Genomic DNA, 21,436 nt, shown 5'->3' on the forward strand with positions numbered 1-21,436 from the left:
ACCAGCAATGTGTAAGTGTTCTGGGATATCGTCAGACTTTTACATTTTTGCTTATGTGGTAGGTGTGAAATTGTATTTCCTTGTGTTTGCGCATCTCTTCTGGTTTCCTCTTCTATGAATTGCCTGTTTGGGGTGGTGGGGTGTGGTGTATAGCTTTCTTTCTTTCTTTTTTTTTTTTAAATTAAATGGTAGTAGTTCTTTACAAAAAATGTATTAGGTGTATTCTGAGTACCCATGTCACTTTGAGTGTTGAGAGCTTCACATGAAAGATATGAGAGTCTGACTTTTAGCGTCTTTCACCTGTGGGAAGAAGCAGGAAGGACACCCGGGAAGGGAGAAAACAGGATTCAGAAGAGTTCAACTACTGTCTCTTTTTCAAAACTGACATGAGCCTACTGGCTAGGGGAGAGGAAACGACAAAGAAAGAGAACTGGGGACACTGTGGTATAGTATTAGGATGTGGCAAAGGGGAAAACACAAAGGCCATTTTGTTCTTATCATTAACAAAAGTGAGCTACTTCCCATGCTATGGATCAGGCTGGCGAGAGAAAAGACCAATGAATCTAAGGCTACTCATTTTGTGATCGCTTAAAGCAAACAACTTTTAGCAATACTACGAAGCCAGCCAGCAAAACAAATAGAAATGAGGTCCAAGGAATCGAAACATGAAAATTTGGAGAGAAAAAGATCTGCACAAAGCAAAACAGACCAAATACAAGGCGAACCAAACAAAAGCTAAATCAAATAAATAGGCATTGCCGTGTGCCCTGGAGGACTGCCAAGGAGAGTGAATTTCAACAAAGAAAGCGTCTGCCACCCGTTCAGAAAACTTCAATTCTAGAAGGGCTGAAGGAGGGCTGCAGCCACTGCAAAGCAACACGGGAGCTTTAGGTGGAGAGACGGCAGATCAGAGGCTATTTCAGGCTCTGTAGACAAACACTAGAACCTTCCCCTAGCAAGACAGGAGCACGTAGCCCACTCCCCCCACCTCCATCCCAACACAGCCCTTTGTAAGAAACAGGTCCAGTCACAGAAACTTGCAACATTGACATTGATGGCCAATTTGCAGATAAAAGGCCCACTGTCAATACCCCTGTCAATACCAAAATCCTAGGAGACAAAGTGTTGAGCTAAAAGGAGTCTATACAGCCCAAGTAACAGCACTGGCAATCACCTGTGAACTCGACCCTAAAGACAGAGTCCTGGGCTTTGGGGATGAAATCAAGGGAGTCTCACTCCACATGTTAGCACTCAGCCCTGGCCTGGCATAGTTACAGCAGTGAGAGCAGTAATCTTACCAGTAATAACCATCACCACCACCACCACTATCCCCCACTGGAGCATTCATATTGTGCCAGATAAGGAGCTAGGTGCTTTGCAAGAATTATTATCAACAACCCATTATTATCCTAATTTATAGCTGCACACTCTACAGTTAAGGGAACCAAGGTAAATTGAGATATTTCTCAAAGGTCTCTTGGGGCGCCTGGGTGGCGCAGTCGGTTAAGCGTCCGACTTCAGCCAGGTCACGATCTCGTGGTCCGGGAGTTCGAGCTCCGCGTCGGGCTCTGGGCTGATGGCTCAGAGCCTGGAGCTTGTTTCCGATTCTGTGTCTCCCTCTCTCTCTGCCCCTCCCCCGTTCATGCTTTGTCTCTCTCTGTCCCAAAAATAAATAAACGCTGGAAAAAAAAAAATTAAAAAAAAAAAGGTCTCCCAGCCAACAAGCAAAGGAACACTTACTCCAAACATGCTCTCTTAACCAAGAGACTTGGCCAGAAGTTCCATGAAATAAGGCAGATAATTGGCAAATATTTACTAACTGTTGGCATGGTAGGTACTATGAACTACGTTAAGTTAAACTGGGGCAAAAAAAAAAAAAAAAAAAAAAAAAGGAAGAATAACCAGAATTCCTTTTACTTACTCTGTAAAAAAATCTTGAACTTTATTAACCTTTAAAGAAAAAAGCCTCCCTACTCTTTAAAAAATCTACCATCATCTATCCAGCAAATATTCAGGTTGTTCAAACTCATAAGGAGGCTAACTAAACAAAACAAAAGGAGGGGTGATAATATATAGCTCAAGGGCTGTTTTTGGTTGGCATTACCCAAAATGCAGACTTATTTAGTTCCAAGCACCGGGAGGCCCAAGAGTCTGAAGCTCCTGAAGATTTCCTGAGCGTAGCATTGCTTTTTGCTCAGATTTCTCTATTGCTCTCTTGATTGAAATTTCTGTACATTAATATGTGCTTTTTTTTTTTTCTACATGACCTATTTTCCAATGGGACTGAGGGGGAAAATCACAAATGCATATTTAAAGCCACAAGGGTATTTAAATTCTCCCTATTTTTGTCAGACATTTTTAGTACTTTCTATTTGAGATGAAAGATAAAAACTTGCGTGCATGATTAATTGTAACGATGAAAGAATGCGAGGCTGTTGCTTAAGAAACGAGAACAACAAAGGAATAAACTACTGCGGGCATCACCAGGACTGGAATGACACTGCTCTGTGTACTTGATTTCCATGGCAACTAGCAGTGGGAAGATGAATGTTTCATAGTCACTCTGCTCTGCAGTACACGTCTATAAATCAAACTTGCATAAAGAGCACAAGATTTCTGCTGTGGGCTGTACTCAGAGCTGGTTTATTTTCCTGTTACTGTATAAGTATGGAAAAGAAGCACAAAACAATGAGGTCATTTTTAGTGGGGAACAAACTCAGAAATTACTAATACACCTGCAGCAGGGGATGTCATTCATCTAGCCAGAGATGAGGAGCAGAGCAGGTAAGAGAGACAGGGAATGAAAACCCCGCCTGCTTCTGTAAGGGTAACAGACACAGGCACTTGTTTGCTCCGAGAACTGTGTGTTATGATGTGCCTCCTGGCCCTCCCCTAACTCTGCTCCAAAATGTAGGTAGGAGCATCTTAAATAGCTGTCTTGGATACAAAGTTTCCACTGTGATAACCGGGCAGAAACAATGCTCTGTGTTTAGTATGAAAGTTTATGAAGGCTGAACATACACACACTTGCTTTTATTTACATTGAAAATAACTCCTTGTGTAGAAGTTAGGACAGAAAAAGAACACACTGGTTGAATTGGGAGTCAGGAGACCGGAGTTTTGATCCAGGTCTCTGTAACCTTGGGTAAGCCATTAAGTTCGTTGACCTCCATCTTCTTAGCTATGAGAGAGATGGTGTACCTGACGTCTCAAGACTCTGCCACCATTCGATGCCACAATTCTGTGATCTTTAAATCAAAGAAAAGCAAAGACCGAATCAATGAGCTCTAACCAAAGATATCAGCTGTGCCCTTTCTAAAAACTACGTACCTTACACAGCCATACTATTAGTTAATAGTGTTTAATGATTCTACCATCACAATGAAACCTCTGCCAACTTGTTTCAAACTTCTATACGCAGAATATGCTGCGGAAAATTAAATAAATTTTATTCTCAGAGTTTTTAAAAGTTTTAAAAAATTTGTAATCTTATAACTGATTTTTATAACATTATACAGAAGGTTTTTAAAGTTTATTTATTTTGAGAGAGTGTGTGTGAGCAGGAGAGGGGCAGACAGAGAGGGAGAGAGAGAATCCCACGCAGGCTCTGCACCACCAGCACTGAGCCCAATGTGGGGCTCGTTCTCACAAACCCATAAGATCATGACCTGAGCTGAAATCAAGAGTTTGACGCTTAACCACCTGAGCCACCCAGGTGCCCCTAACATTGTAAAGAATGTTTAAATAATCTTCCTGTTACACAGATAAGGGCTTCCTATCAGTTCCTGCCAAGCAGGAAGCATCCTGCTTCTTGAAGGCTGCAGCTCTTAGAGATATTTTGAAGCTTTTCTGGAGTTCATCTTTGGAACAGTAAGTCTCAAGAAGAGTGAAACAAACAAATGAATGGATAAACCAACTCTGAGGAACCACCTTTTGCTACAGCTTTCAGCAATCTTGTATTCCCTTCCCCGGTCTTCAATGCTTAGGCAGATTTTGACCTACAGGTAAGTATCACCAGGATAGAGAGGGACATATCTGAAAACCAGATCAACTATCTCTTCTGTGAGCCAGTGAGTCTACAAAATCCCTGTGGAACTTCACAACCTAGAAATATCGTTTCATTAGTGGGGCACGAGGCATTATCAGACCCAAAGAGGACCTGCTGTCCTCAGGCCTGGCTAAGTCCAGGGGAGAGCAGAGGCTCAGATGACTGGGTCCCAGCCTGCGCCTCGAATGAGGGCAGCGCAGGGAAACAACACCCAAGGAGCACTCATTGTCTCATTTAATGCTTATGCCAACTCTGGGGAAAAAGATGTTTACACCCGAGCTGTAAAAGAATGTAGGTAAGTGACTACAGGAAGACGGTTATGAAATGCGTGGGGAAATTCAAAACCTGCTCTCCCTGATTCTAAGGCCTCTCTGATCTGTTACCTGCATCTCAGGACACATTCAAGGAACAGACTATCGCTCTACTGGACTTCTTTGGCATTAAAAAAACAAGGGGTTAAAAAGAGCTAAGCAAAAAACCTAGCCCTAAGAAGCATGTTAAGGGTAAAAAGTAGTAATCAATATTTCTCAAGTCTAAATTTGGATCATAAGAAGAACCAGGTATGCTTCTCAGACATGCATTATTGTCCATACTTCAATTCCCTAGACAACAGGCTAAAGGCTATTTCCAGGATGAAGCCAGATGTTACACAACCACGTAATTTCCAATATGTGAATACTGTGGGAGCCAATGACATTTTTACAAGAGTTTACTAGAAATGTATCCTGCTGTCTATCCAAGAGATTTGGGTTGCTTCCTAAGCTTAGAAGATGTAATACTTTGGTACTAATACATAGACTTGTGGTACTAATTTTTCAAAAACTAATAACATAACATTTATTAAGGAAGGCTCCAGATTAACCTCCTCTCTTTCCAATTAGTTTCTTATCAGAGTTTTTAGCACCACCAGCTGGCTAAAGAGATCTACTACAAACTTGTTTGGTTCTCAACCTGCTTTGTTCATTAAGAGAGGATCATATGTTTATTTCACATTTAATTTGTGGTAAAGTAATTTACTTCAGCTTCTAAATAAAATTAGAAATGCCTTTCCTTGTCAGTCAAATAAGTAGTAATCCGCTTTGGCTTTTTTACATAAGAAGGAGATATATTGTGGTTAGTAAGTCATTAGGGAAAACTGAATCTACCCACTAACACTAATTTGATTTCTTACACCGTAATCGCACCCTCAAAACACAAAGACTAAGAACTACAATGAAAATCTGAAACTAAAAGAGAGAGGAAACTAAATGGTCCTGAATACTACACTAGCCTATAGTGTTTATATCAAACACTAATTTAATTGGGAATAAAAATGATTGAGGAGGTAATTTCACTTTTAAAAATTTTGAGTTTAGGGGAACCTGGGTGGTCAGTCAGTTAAGCATCCAACTTTGGCTCAGGTCATGTTCTTATGGCTCATGGGTTTGAGCCCCGTGTTGGGCTTTCTGCTGACAGCTCAGAGCCCAGAGCCTGCTTCAGATTCTATGTTTCCCTTTCTCTGTGCCCCAATCCTGTTTGTGCTCTCTCTCAAAAACAAACATTTTTAAAAAATTATTAAAAAAATAAAATAAAAACTTTTGAGTTTTCCACCAAGATTCCTGATTTGCATCTGACATGCATATATATACACCACTATCTTTCCATTTATCTTTCCTTCCTGTTTAACTGAACCACATCTAGCAATGAATAACAGTACAAAGAGAGCACAACTAAGCCCTTAGGGTTCAAATCTGATCTCCATACAATGAAATCAGTCAGTGAAAATAAATATTCCTGAAGAACTAAGTCTGGTGATTTCCCCCAAACAACCAATTTGTCCATGAAAAGTACATCCAGCAGCTTGTCGTCAGGACCAACTTCTAACCTGCAGAATGAATGGCACCAATACTGTAACAAATTTGGTCACTACAGAAACTTTTCTACTACTCTACAAGGCAATGCACAAGAGAGAAAGAAAAAGAAGGTTCCGTCCAATTAATCAAATCTCACTCTGATGGTAGAGTTCTACTAAAAGCTTTATGATAGAGTCTGAAACTACTGTAATAATTTTATGATGATAGCAGTTCCATACAAATGTGTGGTCAAGTTCATATTTTTTAAACTCTCTGAGTCTAAATCTGCAATTGAAAGCCCAGTAGACAATGTGTAATAATCTCAGATAAAACTAAGGACCAGCAGATGCTCTACCCAATTTTTTTAAGTCATCTCTACACCCAACATGGGGCTCAAACTCATGACCCTGAGATCAAGAGTCGCAGGTGCCACCAGCTGAGCCAGCCAGGTGCCCCTGATGCTGTACCCAATTTAACACATAATTTGAAGATGCAAACTTTGATCAATTTCATTCTATTCCTTCGCTCACTTGTTTTCTCGTTCATTCATTCGTTCATGTATTCATTGAATACTCCATCAAACACAGTTAAATTTCTGCAAAAAGGGAGTGAGAGTGTGATTTTTCTATGGCCCTCTCCTCTCCTCTCCTTGGGTTGGAGCCTTGCCATGTCATCTCCAAGGCAGAGAAGATTTCTATTTGAAGTCATGAATGGGCTACAAGAAACCTCAACAATAATATTGACTTGGGTTGAGAAATACATTTTGTAACTTCTATTTTTGTTCCTACATAGGTTCTTTAACATAATTCCTGAATGATACTAAAGGCTAAGTGTGTTCAGATATTTTATTTTAACTGCAAATTCAGCCTACTCTACCATTATCAGGCAGTGGTATTCTTAAATCAAAAGATATAAATTTGAGGTGTAAGAAAAACACATGACCATTAACAAGTACCAGCAACATGAGTGCCATCAAATAAAATGTTTTTATTATTTGTGAGTTTCCCATGTTAGTTTTCTTCTTTAAATTTTTTTAATGTTTGTTTATGTTTGACACACACACACACACACACACACACACACACAGAGCATGAGAGGGGGAGGGGAAGAGAGAGAGAGAGGGAGACACAGAATCTGAAGCAGGCGCCAGGTTCCAAACTGTCAGCACAGAGCCTGATGCGGGGCTCGAACCCATGGGCTGTGAGATCATGACCTGAGCTGAAGTTGGATGCTTCACCGACTAAGCCACCCAGGCACCCCATCAGTTTTCTTCTTTAACCAAAAGATAAAATAATTGAGAATTAGGTCCAGTATGGCTTGAAATTAGCAATAAAGGGCCTCAGCTTTATCTGTAGAATGGGTATGAGAAAGAGGTGATGTGTGGGATCACTGCACGGATTCAGGAAGATGACTCTAGCAGGTGTTTAATGAACGGGAGAATGGACGGATACAGGCCAGGAAAGCTGAGGGGGTCTGAGCATCAAGGACAGGGTTCCCTGGCAAGATGCTCAACACCCTGAGAGGCTGACAAGAATGAAACCTGAGAAAAAGAACAGGGGGAGCTACCTGGAGGGACTTAGGTGGTGGGGGCAGCTTTCTAGGCTGGGGGATTAGAGTATGTGTGCAGACAGCTATGGAAGTTATACACACAGGAGAGGGAATGGCGGATGGAGAAAGGTCTTAGATCAGAAAAAGGGGAGGGGGTGAGATCAGAACAAAGGAGGGGAATTAGAAAAAGAGATCAGAAAAACAGAGAGATTAGAAAAACAGAAGAGATCCTCTTCCTTACAACTAGAATTGAAAGCAAATTGAGAGCTTTGGGGGCAAAGAGGAGGCAGGAGACATAACCCGGGCAGAGGCCACGGCCCTGTCCATGAAGCAGAAAGGCAAGCTCACCTGCAGAGCAGAAGGAAAGTTTTGGTACAACGATGACAGAGAGCAAGTTGATCTGATCGTGTGTGACAATGCTGAGGAACTGGCTTAGGGTGTGATGCCAAAAGTTCTGAGGCCCCTCAGATGAGTACAGGCCGTGGGTCCAGGAGAAGATGCTGACTCTCCTGCCAACAATTTGCTATCCCTGAAACGGGAAATCAAAGACAGATGAGACCAAGTTCTCCTGGATGCTAATAAGGGCAGGATATGACTTCGAGTGACAGCAACGCCAAACCTGAGCATGGAAAGGAAAGCATTCTGGAATTACACAGGACCAGGGCTGCGAAACTGTGTACAGAAGTGTGCCAAACACTGTGGTCAAGTAGGTACAGCAGTTTCTGCCTGAACTGAGAATGTGGTCCCATTCTGGGATTGGCCATCAGAGGACCAAAGCAGGCAGCAGGGGATCTAAGAACCGGGATCCAGGAAGGTGGACATAGAGTTCACAGACATTACTCTGGATGGGAGAGGGAGAGGGAAACGTACCATGGTGTGTTTGGGGGAGGGGGTGGAAGCATTGGACAAAGAAGACAAATGGTCAGCTCGCTCCGGGTCACAGACTGGCAAGGAGCAGGTCCAACTAACTACCTAAGGCCACTTGAGAGCACGGGTTCTGCAATACCGGGCTGTGGGCAGGTCAAAACCAAAGCCCCCTCCACAGAGGCTCAGCCTGAGGCTAGACTACAAGTGAAGATAAGGAGGGGAAAGTGGTGTTAAACATTCCGGGGGCTTAGTTGCAGCCAAAAACAACTGAGGCGGAAAATGCAGATACACTGGGGGAGAAAGAATGATGGGGTCCAGCCCAAGATTCCAACAGCCATGTTCAGCCACCAGTAACTAGTTCTGGGATCCTAAAATCCTAAGTTCCATAGACGAGGGTGGGGGTCGAGGTGAGTGATAAGCAGGAGAGAGGACTGGGAAAAGTAAAGGTTATCTGAATAGACCTTTTTCCAAAGAAGACATACAGATGGCCAACAGACACATAAAAGGATGCTCAACGTGACTCATCAACAGGGAAATGCAAATCAAAACCACACCTGTCAGGATGGTAAAATCAAAAACACAAGAAATAACAAGTGTCGGCGAGGATGTGGAGAAAAAAGAACGCTTGTACACTGTCAGTGGAAACACAAATTGGTGCAGCCACTGCAGAAAACAGTATGGAGGTTCCTTGAAAAGTTAAAAATAGAATTACCATATGACCCAGTAATTCCACCACTGGGTATTTTCCCCACAAAAACAAAAACACTAATTCCAGAAGATATATGCGCCCCTATTTTACTGAAGCACTATGAACAATAGCCAAGATATGGAAGCAACCCAACTTCATAGATGAAAGAAAATGGGGTGTAAAACAGCAAAATACCTAGAAATAAACCTAACTAAAGAGGTAAATGATCTGTACTCTGAAAACTATCAAACTCTTATGGAAGAAACTGAGGACACAAAGAAACGGAAAAGCATTCCATGCTCATGGAAGAACACACGTTGTTAAAATGTCTATACTACCCAGTGTAATCTACACGTTTAATGCAAATCCCCATCAAAATACCACCACCATTTTTCACAGGGCTAGAACAAACAATCCTAAAACTTGTATGGACCCAGAGAAGGCACCGAATAGCCAAAGCAATCCTGAAAAAGAAAAACAAAACCAGAGGCATCACAATTCTGGGTTTCAAGCTACATGAACAGACACATGAAAAGAGGCTCAACATCACTCAGCATCAGGGAAACACAAATCAAAACCATAGTGAGATACTACCTCACACCTGTCAGGATTAACAACACAAGAAACAACACGTGTTGGTGAGGATGCAGAGAAAGGGGAACCCTACTGCACTGTCGGCAGGAATGCAAACTGTGCAATTGCTCTGGAGAACAGGATGGAGTTTCCTCAAAAGACGAAAAATAGAACTACCCTCTGACCCAGCAATTGCACCGTTAGGTATTTATACAAAGGATACAATAATACAGATTCGAATACATGCACCCCAAATTTTATAGCATCATTATCTACAATAGCCAAACTATGGAGGGAACCCACGTGTCCATCGAATGATGAATGGATAAAGATGTGGTCGATATACTTGATGGAATATTAGCCATCAAAAAGAATGAAACCTTGCCATTTGCAATGATGTGGATGGAGCTAGAGTGTATTATGCTAAGTAAGTCATTCAGAGAATGACAAATACCATATGATTTCACTCATGTAGAATTTAAGAAACACAACAGATGAACATATGGGAGGGGGACAAAAAAGGGGTGGGGGAACAAACCATAACACAGTCTTAGTGATAGAAAACAAAATGAGGGTTGATGGACGGAGGTAGGATGGGAAACGGGCTGGATGGGTGATGGGTACTAAGGAGGGCACTTATTATGATGAGCACTGGGTGTTGTACGTAAGTGATGAACCACAGAATTCTACTCCTGAAACCAATACTGCACTGCATGTTAACTAAAATTTAAATTAAAAAAAAAAAAGATGCGGTATACACGTACAATGGAACATTACTCAGCCATAAAAAAAAGAATGAGATCTTGCCATTGCAACAACATGGATGGATCTAGACAGTATAATGCTAAGTCAGTCAGAGAAAGACAAATACCATATGATTTCACTCAACATGCGACTTCAGAAACAAAGAAAAAAAGAGACAAATAGACTCTCTCTCTCTTTTTTTTTTTTTTTTTAAGATAGAGTGTGATCGGGGTAGAGGGGCAGAGGGACAGACAGAATCTCAAGCGGGCTCCGCGCTCAGTGCAGAGCCTGACGTGGGGCTGTATCTCTCCATCCTAGTATCATGACCTGAGCCAAAATCAAGAGTTGGATACTCAAACACAAAGAACAAACTAGTGGCTACCACAGGGGAGGCGAGTGGGGAGATGGGTGAAATAGACAAAGGGGATTAAGAGTATGTTTTCATGATGAGCACCTAGTAACGTATAGAATTGCTGAATCAGATTGTATACCTGAAACTAATCTAACACTGTATGTTAATTACACTTCAATTATTTATTTATTTATTTTTATTTTATTTATTTATTTATTTATTTATTTTACGTTTATTTATTTTTGAGACAGAGAGAGACACAGCATGAACGGGGGAGGGGCAGAGAGAGAGGGAGACACAGAATCCGAAGCAGGCTCCAGGCTCCGAGCCATCAGCCCAGAGCCCGACGCGGGGCTCGAACTCATGGACCGCGAGATCGTGACCTGAGCTGAAGTCGGACGCTCAACCGACTGAGCCACCCAGGCACCCCACACTTCAATTTTTTTTTTTATTTTTTATTTAAAAAAAAAATTTTTTTTTCAACGTTTATTTATTTTTGGGACAGAGAGAGACAGAGCATGAACGGGGGAGGGGCAGAGAGAGAGGGAGACACAGAATCGGAAACAGGCTCCAGGCTCTGAGCCATCAGCCCAGAGCCTGACGCGGGGCGCGAACTCACGGACCGCGAGATAGTGACCTGGCTGAAGTCGGACGCTTAACCGACTGCGCCACCCAGGCGCCCCACTTCAATTTTTTAAAAAGGTAAAGTTTTATCCGTATTAGGGCCTACTCTGCCTCTCCCGGGGTCAACTTAGGCACTGGGACAGGCAGAGGCGAGGGAAAGAACAGGAACTAAGAGGCGCCACGCGAAGTCCATGGTGCATTTAATTACTACTTCACCCTGATTGTCTCTAGCAGCAGATTGCAGCCAAGCAGATAATGTGGTCAAGCCAGAAATGATAAAACACAATGCTGAACTCACAGCTACTGATGAGAAAGGTCTTCCGAGTGAACCAGAGCAGAATCCTACCTTACCAAGAGACAATCATGGATTTGGATTAGCACCCCCACCCCAGTTAAAATGATAAAAACCCATATGTCATTAAAAGAATTTTTTTTTTTTTTTGCTTTCACAGCTTATTTGGCAAAACACTATTATGATGTAATTCCCAAGGCAAAATGCGTAACACATGGGTTCCTACCAAAGCAACCCGAACTGGGATGAATGCTCCGGTTTCATGTGATAAAACACTACATCAGCTTCCTTTTGTATATTTTGTCAAGGATTCCTTTTGTTTATAGTGCAGATAACCCAATGAAGTCTCAAGTATAACAATCCAAACCAAACCAATTCATATGAACAGAGAAAAGCTATTTCATCATGCAACTGATTTAACAAGAGCATTTCTGGGCAGAGCAGGTGTGCCTTGCTTCCTCATGTTTATGCTCAGTATTGTGGGGATAAAAGGCATGGCTCCTGTCCTCAGGGCGATTATACCACTAAAAGAAGAGAGAAGGGAATATAACAGTGAGTAACAGCACAAGCTTGGTAGTTAACCTGCCTGAGTTTGAGTCTCGGATCCATTACTCACCAGCTGGTGACTTTGACCAAGTCTGTGACCTCTCCAAACTTTTCCCTCCATAAAATGAGGACAGATAGGGCCTAACCCATGAGGATCCTGCAGGGATTCATTCAACACAGTGCCTGGTACACAGTAAATACTCAGTAAGTGTTAGTGGCTAGTATTATCGTGCTTACTATTATTAGATACCTTAATGCTACAGGAGTTCTAAGGAAGGTAAAGAAACTTTCTGGGCTGGAGTGATCAGGGAAGGCTACATAGAAGACAGAGTTCAGCTAAGCTCTAAGGAATGGGTGCCATTCAGGCATGTGGATGAGGGAGTCAGAGCAGAGAGGGCAGTGAACCTGGCAACAGCAAAAATGCCAGAAGAGAAATGATAAAATCAGTACATGGCAGGCAGATCGGAATGGTGGAGAATTTCTGATTTGAGAAAACGATGGGAGACACGCTAAGAAGGCACACAAGGCCTCTGTGTGTGTGTGCGTGTAGGGGCTTTGCATGACAGGCCAAGGACTCTAGGGGTTAGCTGGCAGGCAATGAAAAACTACTGAATTCAAAAAGTAAAATTAAAAAATAATGCTAAAAAAAGAAAAAGTAACGCTAACCTTCCTCATGCAAAATGTAACTGGAAGGGTAAACCAGTGATTTTCCAACGTGAACGTGCGTGTCTATCACTCAGGGATCACGTTAAAGTAAACACATTTGGCTCAGTAGGTTTGGAGTGGGGCCTGAGATTAGGCGTTGCTAATAAGCTCCTTGGTGCTGATGCTGCTGGTCACTGGAAGGCTCTTTAAATGGCAAGTGTGTGTCTATTCAAGGTAGCCTGATAGAGGAGGACTGGGTAGGAGGCACGCAGACAAGATGGCTAGACGTGAGGTGGCAAATCACCGGTCCTGATGTCACAGTAAAAACACAGTACTGAAAATTTTAATTTCATTGTAGGAGATAGATAAGAAGGACAATCAGAACTCTTAAGTGGAACTCCTAATCCTGAGCCTATTTTTTCCGCATCTTAAAATAATATTAAGTATCTCACGTAAAATATAAATTTATTTTATTAAATACGAGCTTTTCTTATTTTACTAATACAACACACGGTATCATTAGGATTGTTTTAGCCAGAAGTTAGCTCTCGACTACAAAAGAAAAGCCTAAGAAATGGATTCCTCTTTCTATAAAGGAAAATGGCATGAATACATTCATGATGTGTGGCTATTAATAACTTCAGGGATGACTGAAAGGGTTAGCAACATTTGGTCATAAGAAAGAAACCATGGCAGCAGTATCTTATGTGACAGCTGGAGTAAAAGAAAAATAGCCCTCATGCTATTACAGCAGGAACAGCGTATTCGACCATATATGTAGATGAGGAATTAGATACGTCGGCCATAACACTTGTTATAGTGACACCTCAAAAACCAAACCCAGGGTCGGATAGCTGTCAAACCCAGTAATTTCCTCTTGAGAGCAGTCTTTGTCACATTGACAGACCACATCTGTATTCAGGCGGCGGTCGCTTCTGAATAATATCTGTGATACACAGAGAAAATAAAGGAGACTGCCATGCCACTCTCCATGATAGATGACCCCACCAGCGGGTTCTGGGACTAGAAGAAGCCTGCCAGATAATATAACACAACACCCTCATTTCTGAGATGAGGGGAGTGCAGGCCAGAGAGGTGCGGTGATTTGTGGCAGAACTGGGACCAGAACTCAAGTCTTCCTGCTCCCCGGCCCTGGGGCTCACTGCTCAACGTGACCTTAATATGGCGCTGGGTATAGCATTTAGAGAGCAAAGCAAAAAACATAGAGAATAGAAAGCCCATTCGCTACATAAGCCATCATTTACATAAAACGGAGTCATCTGTTCAACATGTACGAAACTGCGCTGTGCTGTCTCTAGCGTGATAGTGAACACTTTTCTGTGCCTGCTCACATTAAGCTCGTGCCCTAATACTGGATTATAGGTATCCAAATTAACTATGAATAAGCATAAAGGAGAAAGATATTTATGACAGATTAGAAGTTTAAAGCAGAAGGTGAAGACAATTTCCTTTTGGGGGTTGGAAGGTGGTGGGTAGGGTAGGGCCAACTTTCAGGATAAGAACTTTATTTTAATTTAGTTATTTTGAGAGAAAGAGAGACACAGCATGTGAGCAGGGGAGGGACAGAGAGAGAAGGAGAGAAAGAATCCGAAGCAGGCTCCACACGGCCAGCACAGAGCCCGACACAAGGCTCGAATGCATGAACCGTAAGATCATGACCTGAGCTGAAGTCAAGAGCCCGACGCTTAACCGTCCGAGCCACCCCGGTGCCCCCTTAACAGCTGGGCTGTGAAGGTGAGTACAATTTGCATCTGGGTGGGTTTAACGTGAAACAGGACTGCAAAATCTGGATATCTGAAATGTAAGAGGGATTAAATATTCCTTCCAATCAAATACTATATCCTTGATAACATAAACGAAGTTAGCTTAACTAAAGAAACCAAGATAGCATGTTCTATTTGAAAATCTACGTAATGAGGCCATCGCTCTTCTCTACCTGTATCCTGTCCAGATTCTGAGCTTCGATTCCTGTGGCACCAGTTCTAAAATACTGGGAAACGGACAATCTGCAAATGCAAGGATAGAAGTCTTTTCCCCGGGGCGCCTGGGTGGCGCAGTCGGTTAGGCGTCCGACTTCAGCCGGGTCACGATCTCGCGGTCCGGGAGTTCGAGCCCCGCGTCGGGCTCTGGGCTGATGGCTCAGAGCCTGGAGCCTGTTTCCGATTCTGTGTCTCCCTCTCTCTCTGCCCCTCCCCCATTCATGCTCTGTCTCTCTCTGTCCCAAAAATAAATAAACGTTGAAAAAAAAAAAAATTTTTTTTTTAAAAATTAAAAAAAAAAAAAAAAAAAAAAAGAAGTCTTTTCCCCAACTCACCACCTTTTGTTTGATTGGCCAGCGCTTCAGATACGGACATGGACTCCTGTCTTACCACCAGGCCCCCCAGGCTGATGTTGATTTATATTCACCGTCTCCAGCCAGGTCACCGGCCGCCCTTGGTGCATGGTGTCCACTCAAGAAAATGCCCCAAGCCCGCACTCGATCCCCAAGGAGATAATTTTTCTCCATGGTACAAAAATCAATTAAAAGCCCTCAGAAAAGCTGGGATTTTCTTAAAATGATTCGAATCTATTCCCATAGCTGGATTTTTTAAGTAGTTGTATTCAATATTTTACATGTGAAATCCCCAGAGAGGGGAAATCCTGAGGTCAGCCTGAAAAGCTCACACACATTAATACTGTCCACTCAGGAGCCATATGCACAAGGATCATCAGAAAAGGAAATCTCTGACAATAAGATTTTGAAACCAAAGAGTGAAATAAAAATTCAGGCATTACCATTGCCGAGAAGGTAGGAACATTTGTAAAATAAAAATTGGCAACTCAGTGAGTCTACTTCTTTGGTCATTATACTTACATAGGTATAGCTGGTAATGACTATCTATGCATGGTTACGAAAAAATGACATATGATTTCTAGGCTTTTTTAATACTTTTCTAGGCACAGAAGCATGTAGATACTGCTGGGCCAATAATCACATTCATGCCAGTAGGTACTCACTATAAGAACGGTGCTCTTGTTGAGGTCACATGACTACAGTTAGAAGAGAATTGTTCTGATGCACAAAATAATGACTGAGAAATTTTTTCTTGTCCAAGAAAATGCTATGCAACAAGTGTGCTATCGGCAGAAAGGAATTATAGAAAGCTAAAGAATATAGGAATATTACTTCAAAAGAGATGCAAATAAATTGGAAAAGAAATGCTATCTTCAATGACTTTCCTTTTGGGCCCTGGGCTCTGTAAGACTCTCTTCCACTTAGCATAACAGAACTGTCTGTTAGTCTATTTTACCCAAGTTCGTGACAACCCTTCCCTCTATAATGGCCACGATAGGAGACATATCTGATTTTTCTGCCAAGAGGATAGCCGTCCCTCCTAATCCCCTACTCCCACTGAAACTTTGACATTGAAAACATATTAATCAACGAGTCGTGATGCTCTTATTGTCGACCATTGTTTAATAACCAGAAGAGGAGAGTTAGATGTTCTTTGTTTTTTGACCTTCCCACGTAACATGAAGAACGGGATTCTTACACCAAAATGATCAGATATAACTTTAAATGTCTCCGGTCATGATTAGAGAGCCTCTTGGAGCTTCGATATTTCCAACATGACATTAGTGTCTGGCAATCTGCCTGCACACTCAGAACCTGAGACAGTGGGTCAGGAAGTGGGCCTTCTGCACATCCACATTTCATTTCATGGCTGGAAAGCAGAAGCTTCCCAGAGCTTTTCGCCAATTGACAGGTGGTGGGAAAGTGCAAATCTCAGTGCTTACAATGAGATGGAGAAGGCTCCTAGGCATGGAGGAGCAAATATACCCATGCAGAGAAAAATGCCTGCCAGAAGTATCACAGGGTGCTGATGGCAGGCAAAGTCAGGAAAGAACATTAAGCCAGCTCCTTGATAACAGCTGAGGCTAAATTGTGACTTGCAAGCGACCACAATATAAAGCAAAGAGAGGCCATCAGAGATTAATTTGTGAAAACCACATGCAAAAAGAGAAAAATGGAAGGCAAAGCCACATGTGGTTACAAAGCTCCTGATTGCATTTTAAAGTACTTTTTCCTAGTTTAGAAGAAGTAAATTAAACCATTAAAAAAAAAAAAAAACGCAAGTGAGAATTTCACTGTCACTGGATATTCGGAGTGACAATGAACCAACAATTATTTATTAAGTAACTACAACGCATGAGGCAACATGCTGGAGCCAGCGGGTTACGGATAAGCTCATAAACTCAAAGAGTTTGCAGTATCTTATGAAGATAATCCTAAATGCTGCATTTTGTTTATTAAGTAAGTGAAAAAATATACAACCATAAATAGTACCAAAATTCAGTGAGAGGAGACAAGAATATTCAATATTAAGAAAAAGAGGGGCGCCTGGGTGGCGCAGTCGGTTAAGCGTCCGACTTCAGCCAGGTCACGATCTCGCAGGTCTGTGAGTTCGAGCCCCGCGTCAGGCTCTGGGCTGATGGCTCAGAGCCTGGAGCCTGTTTCCGATTCTGTGTCTCCCTCTCTCTCTGCCCCTTGCCCGTTCATGCTCTGTCTCTCTCTGTCCCAAAAATAAATTAAAAAAACGTTGAAAAAAAATTTTTAAAAAAAAAGAAAAAAAAAAAGAAAAAGAAACTTTTATTGAGCAGGACCTTGAAAGATAGGTCTAATCTGGGCAGGTTGGAAGTACAGAAAGGCATTGCCAATAGGGGAAACAGAATGAAGTTCAAATACACATCACACATTCAAAGGAACAAGCATTACGCCAAGGGAAACACAGGAATTTGGGGCTAATGAAAGAGGAGTTTGAAAAGGAATCAGATTTTGGAGAGCCAGGTTAAATAGCTTTAATCCTACCTGTTAGAGGCACTGAAGATCACTGAATGTTAAAAACAACAACAACAACAACAACCACGACAACAAAAACACCACCACTATAAAATCTTCTCTAAGTTCCAGCAGTATTAAAGACAAAAGGTATTTTTTGTTTTAACCTTTTAGTGCTAGAAACAGCCTATTATCTCACATTCATTCCACTGCACCAACAATACTACCCACAGTTCTCAAACTCTTCTGCCATTTGTAGTGGGTAGGGAAAAAGAAAAAAAAAGTTCTTCAAAAAAAGAATTCCCTAAGAACTTCTGAATAATGAAACAACACCTCTGATATAGCCTTAGTTATTTTAGTACACAAATCATGATTATCAGTCCTAAGTGGGAAGCAAAGTTTCAAATCCTGAAAGGATTCTCAAGTTTTGAAATCCATATATTAAACATTTTATGATATCTTTAGAGATAAGCTAAACTAGTACCAATTTTTGTCTTTGTTTTTTGTGTAATGTATCATCTCTTGGTTTAAGCAGCAATTTGTTCTTCAAAACCCTTTCCGTGGTAGAAAACTTGTTTCTTTAATTTATGTGAAAAAAGCTATACTTAGCAGCCCCCAAGCAATCACTAATTAAAAATAAAATCTCAGGGTGCCTGGGTGGCTCAGTTCATTAAGTGTCCGACTCTTGGTTTTAGCTAAGGTCATGATCTCACAGTTCTTGAGTTCAAACCCTGCAGTGGGCTCTGTGCTGACAGTGTGGAGCCTGTTTGGAATTATCTCTCTCCCTCTCTCTCTCTGCCCCTCCCCCACTCACTCTCTCTGTCTCTCTCAAAATAAATACATTTTGAAAAAATAAAAATAAAAGCTCAAAAACCATTGCTTCCCCTAATAAAACAAACACCTCTGTAAAACAAGAATTGAAAGTATGTATAGAAAGGCTTAGGGAAGATACTATAAAACATTATGATACAGCAAAATAACAAAAGGAAATTAAACATCAGTGTATATAACTTAAGAAAGAAATATAAAAGAAAAATAAAACCATAGCAGAGAAAAAAGAAAAGCCACATTGATCACAGCACAAAGAATAGACTTTGCTGAAAATATGTGATGAGATATAGTGAGCAAAACAAGCCAATGAAAGAGACACTAATAGAAAATTAAAAGGACTTCTGGGGTGCCTAGGTGGCTCACTAGGTTAAGTATCTGACTTCGGCTTGGGTCATGATCTCACGGTTCGTGAGATTGAGCTCTGTCTGCATCAGGCTCTGTGCTGACAGCTCAGAGCCTGGAGCCTGCTTCAGATTCTGTGTCTGCCTCTCTCTCTGCCCCTCCCTCACTCATGCTCTGTCTCTCTCTGTCTCTCACACATAGATAAATGTTAAAAAAAAAATTAAAAAAAAAATTAAAAGGACTTCCAACGTAAGCATAATCAGCATTCTCAAAGAAAAAGAAAGTGACTCAAAAATGCTAATGTTCAATCCACTATGTATTTTTATTTAAGGGCAAAGATAGCCCAGATATCAACATTTTGAAACACGAAAGACACCAGAGAATACAGTTCTCATGATCCCTACTAGAGGACAGACTTCAGCTAAGCATAAACTATGGCACAAGGTGTGGAGGTGAGCTTTGAATCCACATAACTGTAGAATTAAGACTAAAACAAGAGATTATGACTGCTAATCATAAATGTTATACTATATATACCCATTAAAAATGTGAGTGTTATAAACCCTGACAATATGTATTTTTAAAAATCACATTGCTTTTGAGGTGCCTGGGTGGCTCAGTCAGTTAAGCACCCAACTTCAGCTCAGATCATGATCTCATGGTTTATGAGTTTGAGCCCCAAGTCAGGCTCTGTGCTGACAGCTCGGAGCCTGGAGCCTGCTTTAGATTCTGTGTCTCCCTCTCTCTCTGCCCCTCTCCCACTTGTGTTTGAGCCTCTCTCGCTCAAAAATAAGCATTAAAATTTTTTTTAAAAAGAAAACACATTGCTTTTATTCATGATAAAATCAATAATGTAAACATTCCCAGAATACTTAGAAAGCAATTCACAAGCCTTCTACAAGTATCTCATTTAGCTCTTATGACGCTTTAATGAATGATCCAACATTAAACCCAAAATGATTCTTTGATGCCTTATGCCCCAAGTCTGTCTTCTTGAATTGGTTGTTTGGCTGGTTTTATTGTTGTGGTTCGTTGGTCAGGCTTAAAAAATGAAGGTGTGATATGGACAACTACTTCCGAAAGAGACCATTCTTGATCTTTAGAAGTTTCTTTAGGAAAAATATGGCAGTAAGTGAATGGAAGGTAATGACAATTTCTTCAGCTATTCACACCACAGATGACTCTAATTAGGATTCTCCATCTCTGGCTGTCTTCTTCTAGTGTCTTTGGATATCAGCTTTCTTCTGGGTAACTATGGACCTGGGTAATGAATTCCATTCACAGTGGTCAATTAAGTCAGACTCTACTCCAGGTGTGCAAAAACTGAGTGTCCAACCTTAGAAATATTATGTAATTTTGTACTACTAACAGCCTCAGCAGCTGATTTTTTTCCTTACTTTTGAAAATTGTTGGGGTACCTGGGTGGCTCAGTTGGTTAAGCGTCTGACTCTTGATATTGTCTCTTGTCATGATCTCATGGTTTGTGAGATTGAGCCCCAGGTCAGGCTCATGGAGCCTTGCTTGGAATTCTCTCTCTCCCTCTCTCTCTCCCTCTCTGCCCCTCCCCTCACACCCCCACCCTGCCCACGTGCGCTCCCTCTCTCAAAATAAACAAACATTAAAAAAAAAAAAAAAGAAAATTGTTGGCACTACTGAAACAGAGTTTTGTGGAAGACAGACATCTCTGGGTCTTTGGCGTACTTCAATCTACACTTAGAGGAACTATTTTTCTCTCCTTATTTGGTTTTACAACTTTAATGCTTATTATGCATCATTTATTCTGGTTTAGGGTCTATGGTGCTAAAAAATAATAAAAATGAGAGTTTAAAATGGGCACTTTCAATTAACTAAAATGTCTTGTTTGGCTATAGTCTCCAAACTGTTTTGATCCATAACCCTAGGGAGTATAAGATCTGTGGGCATGTGATACAGTTATTTACAGGTTATATGCACATGCGCTATTAATATAGCATGTACATTGCAAGTCATAATATAGAAATTCTGAAGAATTAAAGATAAAAATATTTACTATTAGTGGCAAATGATTTTTTTGCTGTCAGTAAAATTGTTAACAATACTAATAAGAACGAAGTGATTTAATATACTTTATTTCTGAACATTTCAGTTTAATCTTTTATGATTGAGCAATTTGTTTTAATACCTGGTTTTAATGGCTGTCAGCGATACCTCATGAAGATATGTGGACCCAAACAGGAAAGGGACACCATGACACTGAGTCCCTTGATTTACAATTCCATCCTCCTATAAGGAAAAGGTTTAGGGGTGTTTTGTGGGGTTTTTTAAAAATTATTATTTTGTTGTTATTGCTAACTGAAATTTAGCTAGTTGATGTCCATCTCTCCTGATATTAGTTGCTCTTGAAAGCTTACTAAAGTTATTCAATTTTTATCTCTTCAGGAATTGTGTTCTAAAACCACTGAAACTTTAGAAGATTTTTTTCCACTGGGTTAGGACGTTCCGTTTCCAACGTATTGAACATGCGGGTGTGAAGGGCTTTAATAGGTGACAAATCATGTTTTAAAATAGAATCACATTTCCAAACAGTCACGTTCAAAAATATGCTCCCAGAAGCGCAGATTTCTTTTGAGAAGTCGTTTGTCCCTCATTGTTAAAACTCTACTTCTACATGGAAGGGATAAGTGT

The 21,436-nt window shown here is 41.2% G+C and overlaps 1 protein-coding gene across 2 annotated transcripts in view; it reads right to left on the reverse strand.

Annotated features, from left to right (window-relative positions):
* The window catches only part of EFCAB11 (EF-hand calcium binding domain 11), a 158,099-nt gene that overhangs the window by 110,787 nt on the left and 25,876 nt on the right, over nucleotides 1-21,436 (reverse strand). The window contains exon 6 of one of the 2 annotated variants that reach the window (XM_043556821.1): nucleotides 7,467-7,957. The exons of the other annotated variant lie outside the window; for it this stretch is intronic. Within the exon in view, the coding sequence (XP_043412756.1) occupies nucleotides 7,861-7,957 (97 nt within the window). The 3' untranslated portion in view covers nucleotides 7,467-7,860. Of the gene's footprint in view, nucleotides 1-7,466; nucleotides 7,958-21,436 lie in introns of those variants that run through there. 2 annotated transcript variants of the gene reach the window in all.

This window comes from Prionailurus bengalensis, chromosome B3 (genome assembly GCF_016509475.1).
Source record: "Prionailurus bengalensis isolate Pbe53 chromosome B3, Fcat_Pben_1.1_paternal_pri, whole genome shotgun sequence".
Taxonomy (NCBI): domain Eukaryota; kingdom Metazoa; phylum Chordata; class Mammalia; order Carnivora; family Felidae; genus Prionailurus; species Prionailurus bengalensis.